This window comes from Bubalus bubalis, chromosome 4, assembly GCF_019923935.1.
Source record: "Bubalus bubalis isolate 160015118507 breed Murrah chromosome 4, NDDB_SH_1, whole genome shotgun sequence".
Lineage (NCBI taxonomy): Eukaryota > Metazoa > Chordata > Mammalia > Artiodactyla > Bovidae > Bubalus > Bubalus bubalis.
In genome coordinates, this window is record NC_059160.1 from 54,875,700 (window position 1) to 54,891,608 (window position 15,909).

General features: G+C 35.9%; 1 protein-coding gene across 1 annotated transcript in view; it reads right to left on the reverse strand.

The window, feature by feature from the left end:
* UTP20 (UTP20 small subunit processome component) overlaps positions 1 to 15,909 on the reverse strand; it is an 86,901-nt gene that overhangs the window by 27,450 nt on the left and 43,542 nt on the right. Inside the window, exons 28-38 of the mRNA XM_006043580.4 lie at positions 13,051 to 13,194; positions 12,374 to 12,453; positions 9,941 to 10,158; positions 9,177 to 9,321; positions 7,457 to 7,544; positions 6,405 to 6,548; positions 6,173 to 6,223; positions 5,914 to 6,066; positions 4,441 to 4,596; positions 3,982 to 4,122; positions 3,423 to 3,560 (exon numbers count right to left, since the gene is read on the reverse strand). Of these exons, the coding sequence (XP_006043642.3) occupies positions 3,423 to 3,560; positions 3,982 to 4,122; positions 4,441 to 4,596; positions 5,914 to 6,066; positions 6,173 to 6,223; positions 6,405 to 6,548; positions 7,457 to 7,544; positions 9,177 to 9,321; positions 9,941 to 10,158; positions 12,374 to 12,453; positions 13,051 to 13,194 (1,458 nt within the window). The remainder of the gene's footprint in view (positions 1 to 3,422; positions 3,561 to 3,981; positions 4,123 to 4,440; positions 4,597 to 5,913; positions 6,067 to 6,172; positions 6,224 to 6,404; positions 6,549 to 7,456; positions 7,545 to 9,176; positions 9,322 to 9,940; positions 10,159 to 12,373; positions 12,454 to 13,050; positions 13,195 to 15,909) is intronic.

Here is a 15,909-nt window from a genome sequence, read left to right on the forward strand (position 1 = left end):
CCCTTTCAGATCTCATGAAGAAGAGAGGCTGGATTTACTCTCATACCTTAACTAGGAAAGTAGAGAAAAATATCAAACAGTTTTCAGACTTTGGACATCAGTGTAGGATAGTGACCCCTGAGAGAAAGGAAACAAATGAAAAGAGCCTTATAACTACCCTCAGTTGATTGTGTGGGGATAACTGCCAGGCCATAGCACAGGAGAAGAAACCCCAAAAGAGACCTGTATCTCCTTGAGTTAAGGGGTCAGAGTTGATGCTGTGGAGCTCGAGTCCATAGGGCAGAGTACCAGAGAGAAGAGTTCAGAGAGAAAAGCTGCCCAGAGAAAGAGCCCCTTAAGCTTCAGCTGAGTATTGACCAGTACACTCTGAATAAGGAAGAGATGAGGAGAGAACTACCAAAAATGAAAAGGTGCAACAATCATCAAAGACGATACAGGGATGAGAATAGTTCCTGTTCCTTTCAGCCAGAGTGAAAAACCTCACGATACATGGAGTACTGGGTATTCAGGTACTCAGAAGGTTAGTACCTCAGTGGTAAGTTCAAATGAGCATCACACTAAGAGCTACTCGTGCCTAACAGAGCTTAAAAGTGAGCCTCAAAAGGACCAGACTACTCACAAGTAGCCTAACTGCATCTGAAAACAATTCTCAGAAATACTTAAAGAAATACAAAAATACCCAGCACCTAGCAAAGTCAAATTTATGATGTCTGGCATCTGATAAATAATTACCAGGCATACAAAGAAGCTGAAAAATAAATCTAATAAGAAGAAAAATCAAACAACAGAAGCACAGAAATGACACAGATGACACAGCCCTGAAAACAACTGATATAACTGTATTGCATACGATCAAGAAGGGAGAGGAAAGCACGAGCATGTTATGGAGACACATGTGAGGCATAAAAAAGGCCCAAACTGAACTACAGAGATGGAAAAGACAATTCTGAGGGAAGATATACTAGATGGGATTAACAGTAGATTACACATGACAGAAGGAAACACTAGTGAATGTGAAGACACAGTAGTAGAAAAATGAAACCAAATGAAACCCAGAAGGAAAATAAAAAGCCTCAGTGAGTTATGGGATATGGGACAATTTGGAATAGCCTAATATATGATGTAATCTCCAAAGACAAGCTGCTACTGCTGCTGCTAAGTCATTTCAGTCGTGTCCAACTCTGTGTGACCCCATAGACGGCAGCCCACCAGGCTCCCTCGTCCCTGGATTCTCCAGGCAAGAACACTGGAGTGAGTTGCCAGTTCCCTCTCCAATGCATAAAAGTGAAAGGTGAAAGTGAAGTCGCTCAGTCGTGTCCGACTCTTAGCAACCCCATGGACTGCAGCCCACCAGGCTCCTCTGTCCATGGGATTTTCCAGGCAAGAGTACTGGAGTGGGGTGCCATTGCCTTCTCCGAAAGGCAAGAAGGGGAACCAAAAATATCTTTGAAAAAGTAATGGCAAAAAATTCAAAGTCTGACAAAGACTACAAATCTATAGATCCAAGAAGCTCAACAAACTTCAGTCACAAAACAGTAAGGCTAACTAAGGCACCTGATAATCAAATGGCTTAAAACTAGTGATAAAGAGAAAAATGGGTGGGGGGTGAGAGGGGGAAAGAGATGCTCCACTCAGAACAAAGGATAACTTCTTTTGGAAACAGTATAAACGAGAAGTCAGTTCAAAGTATTCTTAAAGTATTAGGGAAAAAAATCCAAAACCTGTCAAACTAGAACTCCATACCTAGAAACATTATCTTTCAAAAACAAAGATGAGAAAAGACAAACAAGAGCTGAAAGAATTCATTACCAGTAGACCTGCACTACAAAAAATTTAAAAGAAAGTCTTCCTGTCAGTAGTAAAATGATACAGGGTGATTATCTGGACCCACACAAAGGAATGAAGAACACTTGGAATTATAAACATGGAAACAAATACAAAAGATCTTTTCTTTAGTTTTAAAGATCTCTTCGAAAGATAACTGATGGTTTGAAGCAAAAACAACAGTGTATTATGTGGTTTAAAGCTAACATACAGGTAAAACTTATGAAACAAAAACAGTACAAAGATAACTAACAGGCCAACAGAAGTAAAATAAAATCACTAAAAAAATATCCAGTTAACCCAACAGAAGAAGAAAAGGAGGAAAGAGAGAAAAAAATGAGACAAATAGAAAATAAATAACAAGATCATAGATTTAAACCCAACCATATTAATAATCATTAAATGCAAATGGTCTAAAACTAATCAAAACGCAGAGACTCTCTGAGTAAAAAAGCAAGATACAGCTATATATGCTACCTATAAGAAACCAACTTTAAAAGTAAAAGTAAAAATCACAAATAGGTTAAAAACAACAGAAAGGTGTACCAAACCAATACCAACCAAAGCTAAAACAGTTTTTTTTTTCCACCTACACTTCCTTCCTGTTTTACTGCCCTCTATCTCTGAGATGCTTACTGGCTCCTTAAACTGGAATTTAGGGACTCATTCTTTTACCTACTTAGGAAATTTAAAAAAATTCTTTAAACATCCTGAAAATACAGAAGAAACCTATCCTTGAACAAAATCATAAAATCAAGTCACAAATCCTGCTATTAGGTCAACTAGACTTAAATATTCATCAAGTCTTTACCATGTGCAGGCACTGTTCTTAGGCACTGTGTCAGCTGCTCAGTTGTGTCCGACTCTTTGCGATCCCATGGACTGTAGCCTGCCCGGCTCCTCTGTCCATGGAATTCTCCAGGCAAGAATATTGGAGTAGGTTGCCATCTCCTTCTCCAGGGGATCTTCCTGACCTGGTTCTCCTGCATTGCAGGCGGATGCTTTACTGTCTGAGCTACTAGGGAAACCCATTCTTAGGCATACGTAGTATAAACCTGAAGACATTCTGAGTTCAAATATAGGTTCTGACTGTATGTCTCTGAGAAAGTTATATAACCTCACTTATTCTCAGTTTATTCTCCTATAAAATAGTGGTAACAGTCCCTACCCCATAGGGTTGAGTTGCTGTGAGGATTAAATCAGAATTGTGCCTGTATCTGGTATAGTGCTAAAGAAAGGTAGCTATTGTTTTATTTCATTTCTTATGAGCCATTTGGGAAAATAATGAGAATTAAGGCCTATGATACAAAAATAAAAGTATGACATCTTGGTGATGTGATCATTTCTGTGAAGGGAAATATTCTGTGGTTAGCCTTTGTGAGCTAATAATAGTGAACATAAAATAATAGCCACCATTTTTAGAGCATGTGCCTGGCACAATTTTAAGGGCTTTTATAAGATCTATTTTTTGAAGAACTATTTTAAGTCTCTAATTATGGTGAACAACATCAGTATGGATGCCACCAACCCCACCTACACTTTGCAGCTCTGTCACGGTACAGGGAAAAATTTACTGGCTTCTACAGCTAAAGCCCTACCTTGAGCATTTTCTCATCAAAAACTGGTGCCATAGCATAAGGCATGATGTAATTCTGAAGAGATTTAGAAGACAGCACGACTTTGCCTTCCATCAGTTGTTTTGCCAGTTTCTTCAAGGCTCTTGCTCTTCTGTGGATCTATGAGTTAAATAAAATATAAATTAGTTACTGAATGAGCTCACCAACAATCAGCTCCATTTCCGTATTATATTCCTCTTCGAAAAAAAGATTAAGAGTGAAATACAATCCATGTGTTACATGAGCAAACACCTGTGCCTTGATTTGTTTACAGAGACATAATGCATATAGCATTTCTTTACCAATAAATCCTAGAGCATTTAAACTTCTTAGCAAATGGCAGGGAAAGGTGACACTATTATTATGGCTTGTGATACCACCAAGCAAACAAGCATGTCCTATGCAAATCTGATGACCACAAAGACCAAGAAATGAGAAGCTCAAAACTTTTTGGAAAATTAAAATATATCTTTTAAAATGAGAACCGCTGAAATGTTTGTTTCAAAGACAAGGGGGAAAAAAAAACAGAATTGTCTTCTACCTGAATGTGCTTCATATTCTCAAAGAAGTCCATTTCTGGATCATGGCAATCTGTAAGCTGAACCAAGTCTTTAAATTCTGGTTGATTTGGAAAGGTTTGAATTAAACAGGAAAGCAGTGTGGTATAATCCTGTTGAATAGTCTGCAAATATCAAGTTAAGAAAAAAAAATTTTTTTAAAGAATTTGATTAAATAATACAAAGAAACACCAAAGAGTCATTAAATTTTTTAAAAAAGTTAAAACACTCCCAATGTAAAAACAAACTACATAAAATCAGAAATGATTGCTCTCTTCTCCGTTCCCACTCCTCTGTTAAGTCTGGTGAGTATTTATACAATCAGGTATTTTAATTAAGTATACTAAGGTTGACTGCTTTTCCACAAATTATAGCAGAAGTGCAGGAAAACAAACAAACAAAAAACCCACAGATAACAAGTACTTAATTGCAAACCTCAATACCTCTGTCTGGCTCTTCAATCCTTTCCTCAGTTTCTCCAGGAGAGAACGATGAATGATTTCTCTATATTCTTTCTCTGTGACATTCAAAGCAGCAAGCTTTTTGATGATACTCATCAAGCACATGCTTGCATTATCACTTAAAGACATGTCTCCTAACTGGACACAGGAAAAAGCCCAAATTATACTGTGCAATACCTGTGATATGGACTATTATTTCCCAATGAAAGAGCTTGTAACATTTAGCCACTCTTCTGTATAAAACTCTCTACTAAGAAATGTCCCACAGGCCACTTCACACTTAAGGAAGAACAGGGGTGTGAGGAACACAGTAAGTGACTTGGAAAAATCATGCTTACTGAGAAGGGCTGGTTATTTGAGAAAATACTATGGTATGTACTTTTGTAAAATTACTGATTTTGTCTTTTGAAATTTGGTATTTTATACATCATGGGTTGTTTTTCTTTCTCCCCCCAATTTTAATTGAAATATGAGATACAGTTTTTAATTAGCTTTATTTCTCGAAGCAAAGAGAATAAAAGGTTCCCTAAAGCCAGTTTCAATATTCAAAATCAGCCGTTCACTTAGAATGACAGAGTAGGCTGGTATAATTCTGGTTAGCTGCTCCAGAGCTCCTCGTTTATAAAGAAGGTAGGTTGTAAGTGTAGAAAAATATTCTCAACTACGCTAACCAGGCAGTGATTCAGAATCCCTTATGTTGAACTTTGATATATGAAGAATGAGCCCCAAATGGTGAGATTACTTTTTCCTCTATTACTTAATCCTTAATATTTGACAAATAACTATAAAATACCACAAAAGATTACTGATACCACTACATAGTTAACTATTAAGCAAGGGTTTCATTTTCCCTATTTTTGAAATTTAATTCATTTTAGCAACATGGCACTTAATATATAGCTCCAAACCTTTTTATTTCTACTGTATCAATAAAAGAGGGAAACTGTCAAATAATATTGCTATTTAACTTAAAAAAATTGATATTTAACTGACACACCATGAAATTTACCCTTTTAAGTTGTATAATTCATGGTTTTCAGTATATTCCAAAGGTTTTATAACCATGACCACTAGCTAATTATAGAAAATTTTTACCATCCCCAAAGGAAATCTTGCACCCATTATAATATAATCACTCATTCCTCATTTCTTTCTCCCCTCACAGCTCCTGATAACCACTAATTTATTTTCTGTCTTTGTGAATTTTCCCATTCTAATATACAGCTTTTGACTTTTCAAAGTGCTTCCACATACATTATTTTTTTCAAAATATCTGCCTTTCATATCATGAGAATAACAGTATGGTCTTTGCTAAACTAAATATTGTGCAACTAAAAGAAATTTTATACTAAAAATCCCATCCCCCTCAAAAACCAAATTAAGAAATTAGTATATATGGTTGTACTGTCAAAACAATAAAAAATAATCCATAAATTTTTACTATAAAAAACCTACCTCCATGTTATAGAAACAATTATGCATAACTGGGATTAGGTAGTTAATGTCTACAGTTTGCATCTCTTTAATGTAAGAGGTAATGGTCTGGAACGCCGAGAAGCGAACATCAAAGTTGATATCATCAAGATGTCTTTGATCAAAGGCGTTAAGCTACAAGAAATGCCAGTGAAACCATATAAATGAAGGTATATAAATCTTAAATAAGGAAAACAATAATAGTTTTGAAGCAAAAGAGACTTAAGATTTTCTTTCTTACCTTGACAACATCAGTAATATATGTTAATCCACTCTCAAAATCAGAAAGGGTCTAAAAGGAATGAAAGCAGTGTATTATTAGTGAATACAACCTTAACTTTTTGATTCCCTGCCTGCACTCAAAAATACATGGAAACATCATATTGGCACTAAGAAAGCTGCTAATATACATTCCATGTCATAGTGATCTTTTGAAAAAGGAGTGATTTAGGATAAAAATGAGTATTACAGACCTGGAAAACTGTACAAAGTAACTGTCTTGACAACTTGTTCTTAATAACTGAGAAGAGTTTTGCTAGAGGCTTGAGGAAGCTTGTAGGCTCCAGACAATGTTCCAACAGGTTTTGTATTGTCACCAGAATGTCAATTTCTGTATCCTTAAGAAATAATAACATTGAGAGAAATCATATTTCAGTAATTCAGAAAACTGGTCATGTTGTTTTTAATATATTACAGCACAGAAAACAAATAAATATGTGTAACAAGTAAAAGTAGTAGTAATTAGAAAAGTTATTTTATGGTCTTTTAAAGTTCTTAACATTTTAACTTGATCAAAACACCATAATAGTGCCCATCAACAGTTTCTTCCTTTAGTTCTAATAGAAAATATACATGGTTTTAAATCATAATTTCTTCTATTTTCTAGTCAAAAAAGAAACAAAGAAAATGAACTTGCTGACAAAAAACACACACTTTCGGTTGTGCGGAAATGCGTGGTCTTCTAAAACTCAATTACTACATGCTAAGAGTCATTTAGTACAACTACTAAGGCTTTATAAATGAGTGTTAGAAATGGGGAAACTCTTTTAAAAAATAAAGTCTAAACTAGGGTTTGAAAATCATACCAGAGACTCTCAGCAATGTGTGAATATATGTGAATATAAAACCAGTTTGACTTTTCATTCAGTTTGCCATTCATATTTAAGATCACTATCATTCACATTTAAGATCAATGCACACCTCAGGTTCCAGATTTGTTACTGATCAAAGCCAGAGAGGGGGGGAAAAAACTCTGAAACGAATAAGAAGCTAAACAAAGGAAAACAAAGAGGTGAGACTTTTACTGTAATAGTAGATGATGAAGTCTTCACTTTCTTACCTGCCCTCATTTCTTTCTGTCCCAATTTTTCTCCCCTGTTTTCAGTTTTATATTTCTTTATGAAGTCTTCTCACAAATACTCTGAGACAAATATCTCACAGACTCTAGCCAATAAAATTATTTTTCACAAATAAACCTAATAATAAACTGTCACTTCAAAGACAAATAACTGCTGTGAATTCATACCTGAGCAACACTGCCACGGTAGAGGAATGGTAGGAGCAGTGTAATGAGCAGAGAACTTTGTTCTTTTTCTTTCACAAACTTGCTGATCCTGGAGAAGGAAAAACAAATGGGATAGGTAAGGAAGATACGTAAGATAAGAATATTTCCCAAGAAGTTAAACTTTTTGTAGAAAAACATCAGCGAGGAAAGACCCAGATTAGCTTGTAACTATGTGAACACGTGTAAAAAGTTTAATTCAGTTTTTGAACAGTGCCCACTCTCCTTCCATCTTCAGGTTGGTGGCTACCGTTCCATTGTTCTTGTTACATCTGATTGTGCGTTGCTGCTGCTGCTGCTAAGTTGCTTCAGTCGTGTCTGACTCTGTGTGACCCCATAGACCGCCTCCCACCAGGCTCCCCCGTCCCTGGGACTCTCCAGGCAAGAACACTGGAGTGGGTTGCCATTGCTTTCTCCAATGCATGAAAGTGAAAAGTGAAAGTGAAGTCGCTCAGTCGTGTCAACTCTTAGCGACCCCATGGACTGCAGCCCACCAGGCTCCTCTGTCCATGGGATTTTCCAGGCAAGAGTACTGGAGTGGGGTGCCATTGCCTTCTCCGGATTATGCATTGGTAATTGCTTATTTTGCAAGGAAATAACATTTTTAAGTGTCGAGATTCGTTTTAGGCTTTATATACATTTCAATTTAACTTCCACAAAAGCCATATAATATAGGAATTATTAATCCCACTTTGCCCATAGAAAACTGAGGCTCAGAGAGACTGATGTCACACAGAAAGGAAGTGGCAGAGCAGGGTTTGAAAGACCCTGGTCTTTCTGGTGCTAATCATCATCATCATCTCACTACCACATAGCCTATGATAAAATGTAATAAATATATTTGGTATGGTTTCCCATTCTGCGTAAGTTAGAAATACACTAGTATAAACAAAACATTTAAAAGAAGTTCCTGGAAGATTTAACACATCATTTTCTGTTGTTGCTGAAAGTAACAGAAAAAATAAACTTTCAACAACTAAATCCTGTAACAATTTAGGGTTTAAGATATAACCATTCTGGGGGAATTGCCTGGCGGTCTAATGGTTATGACTCCGTGCCTCCACTGCCGGGGGCAAAGGTTTGCTCCCTGGTCAGGGAACTACAATCCACATGGCATGGTCCATCCCCCCACAAAAAAGACACAATCATTCTGTGCATTCAGATTTACCAACCAGACACTTTATAGAAATCACAGTTACCTACTACCAGGTCTAGCAGTATATAGAGAATTTTTAAGAAAATCTTTAAAAATCCTTATAAGATCTTGACTCTTAAAAAAAACAAACATAGCAACCTGCTCTTTTAAGTTAGTTATTTTTATCAATCCCCCTAAAAAACTACAACTTTATGATCTCACAAAATGCAAAATCCTAATTGAACAAAATATGCAAAGGCTAATAAAGAAAATCTATTAGTCTACCTTAGAATTTTGAAAACTCTGTTATCTTTTATAATAAAGACAGATGCCATAAAAAGTCTATTCCAGCAAAGAAAAAGAATTCTACATAAACTGAAAACTGGAGGACATTTAAAATACTGAAACCTTTTTAGGTTTAACCTAAAACCTTTAACCTAAACCTTTAACCTTTACCTTACCAAAGCAAATGAAAAACCAAATATAATTAAAAAAAAATTAAAATCACAAGTTGTAACATTACCTTTTAAGAACCAATAGACCACTTACTTTGAAAGAATGCCAAGTTCCTTACTGACTTGTGCTCTATTCTTCTTCTTTTTTAGCTTTTCTGCACTTATTGTGGTTTTGCTGAGATACTGGAGAATAGCAGGTACATGAGGTAGAATTAATCGTCCTCCTATTGTGATAGACTCTGAAATATAGATAAATGAACTGATTTTAATTAACTACACTCTTAAAAGATAACTATACAATATCTTCTCAATGCCAGAAAAGGCAGGCACTCAATTATCATGAAAATTTCATACATTTCAACCTCCAAGATTAACTAAATTTCTTCTTAGTTAAAACATCTATACTGTTGTTTAGTCACTAACTCATGTCTGACCCTTTGCAACCCTATGGACTGTGGCATGCCAGGCTTCCTTTATCATTATCTAAATTGAAAATCCGTATGAGACCCTTGAAGTTTTATTCAAACCACTTTCAGTAGCACTAAAAGACTGTTAGGATAATATGGTAAGAAGAATTCAGAGACATGACAGTGGAAATCATTCGATAATGTCCTAGAGGACAGTTGAGCTTTCTGGAGAGTAAATAATCTGAATTTCTAACTACTGCAAAGAAAATTCAGTTTATATAAACTGAATTATTAAGTATTTAATTAATCTAGGTATTAATTCCTATAGAAGAGAAACTCTCTTAATAGCTTAGATTATCTGAAGAATCAGATTCTATTGACTTTTTCACTCTGAGGGTACAAATGATACCTCAAAAGTAGAAGAACCCTTTGCTCTGTACAGCTTACGTACCATCTGCACTTTCTGTGTATACACAGCCTGTCACCGGCAAGCTCAAAACTGCTTCTGAGGGTTCAAAATCTGGAAGGCTAAGAAGGTCGTCGGCTATTTCCATCACAAGACTAGCTGTGGCTTCAGAGAGGTTTTTTGCTGAGAGAATCGCAAAAACATTGGTCAGGATATCACATTCTGGGTGCCCAGGTTTCTGTTTAGCCAGGAAACAGAAATATCTGCAAGAGGAAACATTGAAACAGTCACCTTCTTTCTCAATATGTTTATTTCTAAAAACATGTTCCTTATGGATTTTCAGTTTAATGAAGATATATGTGTATGTGTGCAGATGAATGCTAGCTAATAAGCTCAGAAGGGAAATTACTTTAAAATTTGATGGATTATAATTCTAGGCACCATACATTGTATTATCTTGACACTTTATGTATATTTCTCATATTATCTTGGCACTTTATGTATATTTCTCTTTTTATGTATATGTTAATCTTCGTAACATCTCTGTTATGGTGGTATGCTTATCTCTACATTATAGATGCAAAAACAGAATTGTCCAAAGCCACTAAGCTAATAAGGGGTAAAACTGAGCTCTGAACTGCTAGTTCTAAGAGAAATGTACTAAAGACAGGCTATTTTTCAACTATAAGCCTTCTAGAATGTGAATGTTTATGCTGCTCCTGCTAAGTTGCTTCAGTCGTGTTCGACTCTGTGCGACCCCGTAGACGGCAGCCCACCAGGCTCCCCCATCCCTGGGATTCTCCAGGCAAGAACACTGGAGTGGGTTGCCATTTCCCTCTCCAATGCATAAAAGTGAAAAGTAAAAGTGAAGTCACTCAGTCGTGTCCAACTCCTAGCGACCCCATGGACTGCAGCCCACCAGGCTCCTCCGTCCGTGGGATTTTCCAGGCAAGAGTACTGGAGTGGGGTGCCATTGCCTTCTCCGGTGAATGTTTATACACTCACATAAAAACCAATGTACTACAACATGAAAATTAGGAATACAGACCACAGGTCAAATAAACACTTGCTGATCTAGGATATGCAACATTGAGACTAGGATCATTTGTGAAAGGAAAGGTGATGAACCCATCCCCAATAATGAAAGCCTCAAACAATGTTCCAAAGAGCAGAGAACACAAAAGCTTTCTAGCTACACATAAACCAGCAACTGTTTTACAGCAAGAGATGCTATCCTAACAATCAGTAGGAAGGTCAAACTGAAAAAATTCAAATAGTTTGGCTTTACCAGTTCATCATCAATGGAAAAAGAGCTCAAGCACTTGAACATGTTTAGTCCTGACAAACTCAAAGAAAAGTCCTAAGAGGTTATGTTCATACAAGTTTGTCCAGTAGATACTGGGGACAGTGTGGGCAGGCACCAAACAAGACAGTTTACATATTATCATCTCTATTGCCAACGAGAGGGAAACTGTAGAAGAGAATGAAATGGTATCCAGTGATGTGGCTCTATCCTTGATGAGGACCTAATTCACATAAAAACGGAATCACTATTGTAAAGTCTTTTTCGGTGAAAGTTCTTCATACCTTATTTGTGTAACAATGATACAACTACAAAACGTTTCTCAAGTATGCCTATGAAGTGCGGCTTATAAACGTCCAATAAAAAAACAAGATATGAAATTGCTTTATCCAACTGGGAATTAAAAGAGCCCTTCTGACAGTAAAGACAAAATAGGCTTTCCCGAGGAAGACAATGTCAAGGTATTCAGTTTGTTTTTGAAGACTATTTAATGACATGGGGAAATGTTCATGACAAAATATACATGAAAAAACAAAATCAAAAGATAGCTATATGGTATGATCCCAATTTTGTAAACTGATGCCAAGATTTTAACTTTTCCTTTATTCTATCTTTTATTCTTCAAACTGGATAGGACAAACTTAAGTCTGCTTCCATCATTCTTCAGTAAATACGCATTTAATTTTTGTAACATAGCATCTCTGAACCATCAGTCGATGAAGGTTCTGTTAATGGCTCATAATGTCCATAAAGGGATACTGATTTGTGACCATGAGTGCTGCATGCAAATTTAGATGGCGTTTTATAAAGAATAGAAGAAAATGACCTAGAAAATCCAGGAAACCTATGAAATTTTTTAAGTGGGAACTGAGAAAAAGACTAGAATGCCAATTACAAATCAGCTTTTACTGATTTTCTATTTCATTTTATATTTATACATAGATACATATGTAAAAGCATTTATCCTGGATCACACTACACCTATGATTTGGCCAATTGCACTTTTCTTTAAACTATGGATTTTGAGATTCAATGACTTTATTCTCTTTAACTGCACTAAACATAGTTCACTATGTGTAAAGAGCATAAATGACACTATTAGTTCCCTTTATTAGTTTTGACTAGATTAGTCTAAAACACTGACGTTTTTAAAGGTACAAAAAAAAAAATTTTACCTTGCATTTCTGCACCAGATACTAATTAGTTTCAGTAGAGGAGTAGGAGAATACTGACTTTCAGATCCAAGCCTGCTGATCTAGATACAAAATAAAAACAATACAAGATAAGAACATAATACAGACTTGAAGGAAAAAATCAAACAACTGAAAAGCAGAACAAGAACAGAAGCCACACAAGGATATAAGAGCCAAGAGATAGAGATTAATATTTAAAGGATAAACTGAACAGTGAGCAACTGTGCCTAAGATCAAGTCTCTGCTACAGTCTTAGCTATAACTACACCAGTTATCATCACCAAGTGGGGACAACCAGAGAAATCAAACAAGGAAACATGCAACAACAATCCCAGTGTATTTTTTCTCACGCTTGTCAAAATCCAGAGGCATACCATGTGAGGTGCTACAAAAGTTACATGGCATTTGCTTAAGAGACACAGTCATATTCAAATTAGCCTTAAGTATAAATGCTACTATACCACAGAAACTAGCTCTTGAGCTTTTGGTGGTAGTGGAAGCAAAGAAAAGTGTTCTAAAACTTCCAGAAACAAAAAAAGGCTTGACATGACAGAAAAGACCAGGATAAGCATTTGTGCCTGGGTGTAGACTGTGCGGGTAAAGTAGTAATAAAGGAAAAAGCAGACAATATCTGGGCAGAATGTGGGAATCAAGTTTACCTGGGGCCAAACTACACCATGAAATACTGCATCAATTTCTTCTGTTCTGAATTGATAGGACTCCCAATCCAAAAAGATATCAGTTACCATTTTGATTCCAAGACGTCTTAAATTTTTCAGTGGGTTAATAAACCTCAGCTGTATCTGTAAAATAAAGATCTTCTATTATAAGAAAATACTGTCTTTAGCTTTGATTCCTCAGGGAGGCACTTCTGCTCAGACAGCTAAGAATCAAGCTGGAAATCCTGCTAAGTCTGTTGACTCTGGTTCTGATTCACATGGAAACATCAGTAAGTCATATCGCTTTTCTCACTGAACAAGAAGGGAATACAGACTTCAAAAAAAAAAAAATCAAGTGGTGAGATGTGTTCTATTATCAATGTCCAGCAAAATCACACTAAGTGTCCTCAAGGCAAAACAAAATCTCAGTGGGAACATCTGTTTTGTGTTCCACAGTGTTTTACTTTTTTATTTAAGCAATTGTCTCAAGTAAAATTCTGATTTCTTTTCACAAATATAACACTCTGCCATTATAATGCTTCAGATTAGGAAAAATAAAATCTAAATGTTCATTTCAAATGAAAGCCACTTTTCTATTTTTTATATTTGTATTATTATTTTTACTTTTTTTTTTTTTAAAGACTATGAGTTTTTGGTTATTGTTAAAATTAGTCCACAGGACTGAAGAATTTATAGTTTCTTCAAACAGTGAAATACCTTGTGCAGTAAAGGAGAATGAAGTGACTGAATTAAGGCCTGCAAAGATCTCAAAATATACAGCTCAAAGGAAAATACAATTTGGAGAAAAATAAGATTTGTCTGTCTAGAGGCATAGAAGCTAGAGTCAGTAGATGTTTAAATTAACAGCAAATTTCTTTTATTAACAGGTGTTGCTACTTCCACTGGCATCTCCTTTCCTACAAGTTATAAAATATAAATAATGCAGCCAATTTTTTTAGGCTCAGAGTAGAAAAATATACTCAACCTATACTAAGGAGTCCAATGGTATGCTAGCCATAGTCCTGACCTCAACTTATAATCTTCCTGAACATTTATTAAACTACAAGAGAGATGAAAAATACCAAAGATATTTGACTTAGGACAAGAATTACTATAAATTAGAGAAAGGTTAAATTTCAGGGAGAATTTCCACTGCATCTTAAAAGATGAAGAGATTTAGGTCAGGCAGAGAGAAAAAAAGGCCTCAGAGAGATTTCTCCCAAGTACAGAATGTTGTAAAACCAAACAAATGGGAGAAGATTCAAAACCTAATTGTTTTTCCACTTGATTAACATATTGTGAGCTCTGGATATATAAGTGGCAACTTATTTTCTACACTTGACTTTAATTAGTGACATTTAAAGCACACTAAAATGTATGAAGACAGCACAAGTGCTCTAACATAATGAACATCAGGTCTTGTGGCCACGATAACATGGAGAAAACTCTCAAGTTACTTGTCATAAGAATCTGATAATATGATGAATGGAGGTATCTGAATATGAAACTGAACATTTTAAATTCAAGAGAGTATGAAGATGCCATTAATTTGCTATGTAAATCTAAGGAATCATGATGGCTGACATAACCCATCAAGTTTCTGCCATTCACTTTTAATTAACTATTATACAAGTTACAAAGAGAGGAAATGACAGACAAGCACAAGACAGTGACACTGTTACAAGTCGTTCTGTTTTGCCTCAGTTCCACTGACAGTATTTCCATTATTCTCTGGATCACATCTGGCGAAAGATAAAAACTATTACTGATATTTGAAGAAGCATGGTATCACGATCCCCTGGAGCAGTAAGAAACTAACCTTGGCAAACATGACACCAAATCAGAGGCCCCACTTTCCCCACCTCCATCAGCCCCGCAAGGCCCCCATCAAGTAGAATCTGCATGTTCTATTCTCTTTTGTTACTACAGGGCCAACTGCCCAGTCCTCTCAGTAATTGTTGAGAAATTAAACTGGAGAAAAATCCTAAGAAAGAGCAACTGCAGACTTTAATTCCTAGAGGAATACTCCATATGACGGAGTTTATGGACATTTACAAGTTACTTCCTTGCTTAAATATACCAAAACAAAAAAACACAAAAAACTAAAACCAAATCAAAACAACCTTCAAGACACCATTTCAGTGTCAGTCAATGCCCTGAAGGATCTGAAAGCTACAAAAAAGTCAATGTTTGACTTCACTCAAATACACAAGGGCAGAATTTTAACTCACTTGAGCATATTACTGTGTGATAATTCATTACAGAAACTCAAGGAATTCCCTGGATTTGTCCAAGAATTAACAAGAAAGAAGAAAAGTAGGCTCTTATGTGTCAGGAAGGCTAGCACTTCACTGTCTAATGAACTGTGAAACTGTATAAATGAGCCTTTGAATTACTGATTGTTGACTCAGGAGTAAGGCTGCATTACTGAGTAACATCTTCTAAGTTAACCAGAAAGTCAGAGGACTTTCATGATTTAACATGTCCACATATAGGCAGTCACTGTCACTCACTATAAGACAAAAACTAAAATTCTGTTTCTTCTTGGGATATGTCAATACTGTTCCGCCCCAGGACTTTGTGCTACTAGTCATTTTCTCTGCCTGAAATGTTCTTCCAGCGGCTGGGTAGGTATAAGCTCAAATATCAGCTCTTGAGAGGTGACCCTGAACACCCTACTAAAAGCAGCACACATCTACCTCTAGTTATTTTAAATTCTTTACATCTTCATGTCTTTCCCTAACACGCTCATGCTTTCCTTTCCTTTTGTGAATGTATGGCACGTATTTCTTAATGTCCTTGTCTAATTCTATCACCTGTATCATTTCTGGGTCTGATTCTATCCATTGTTCCAAAAGG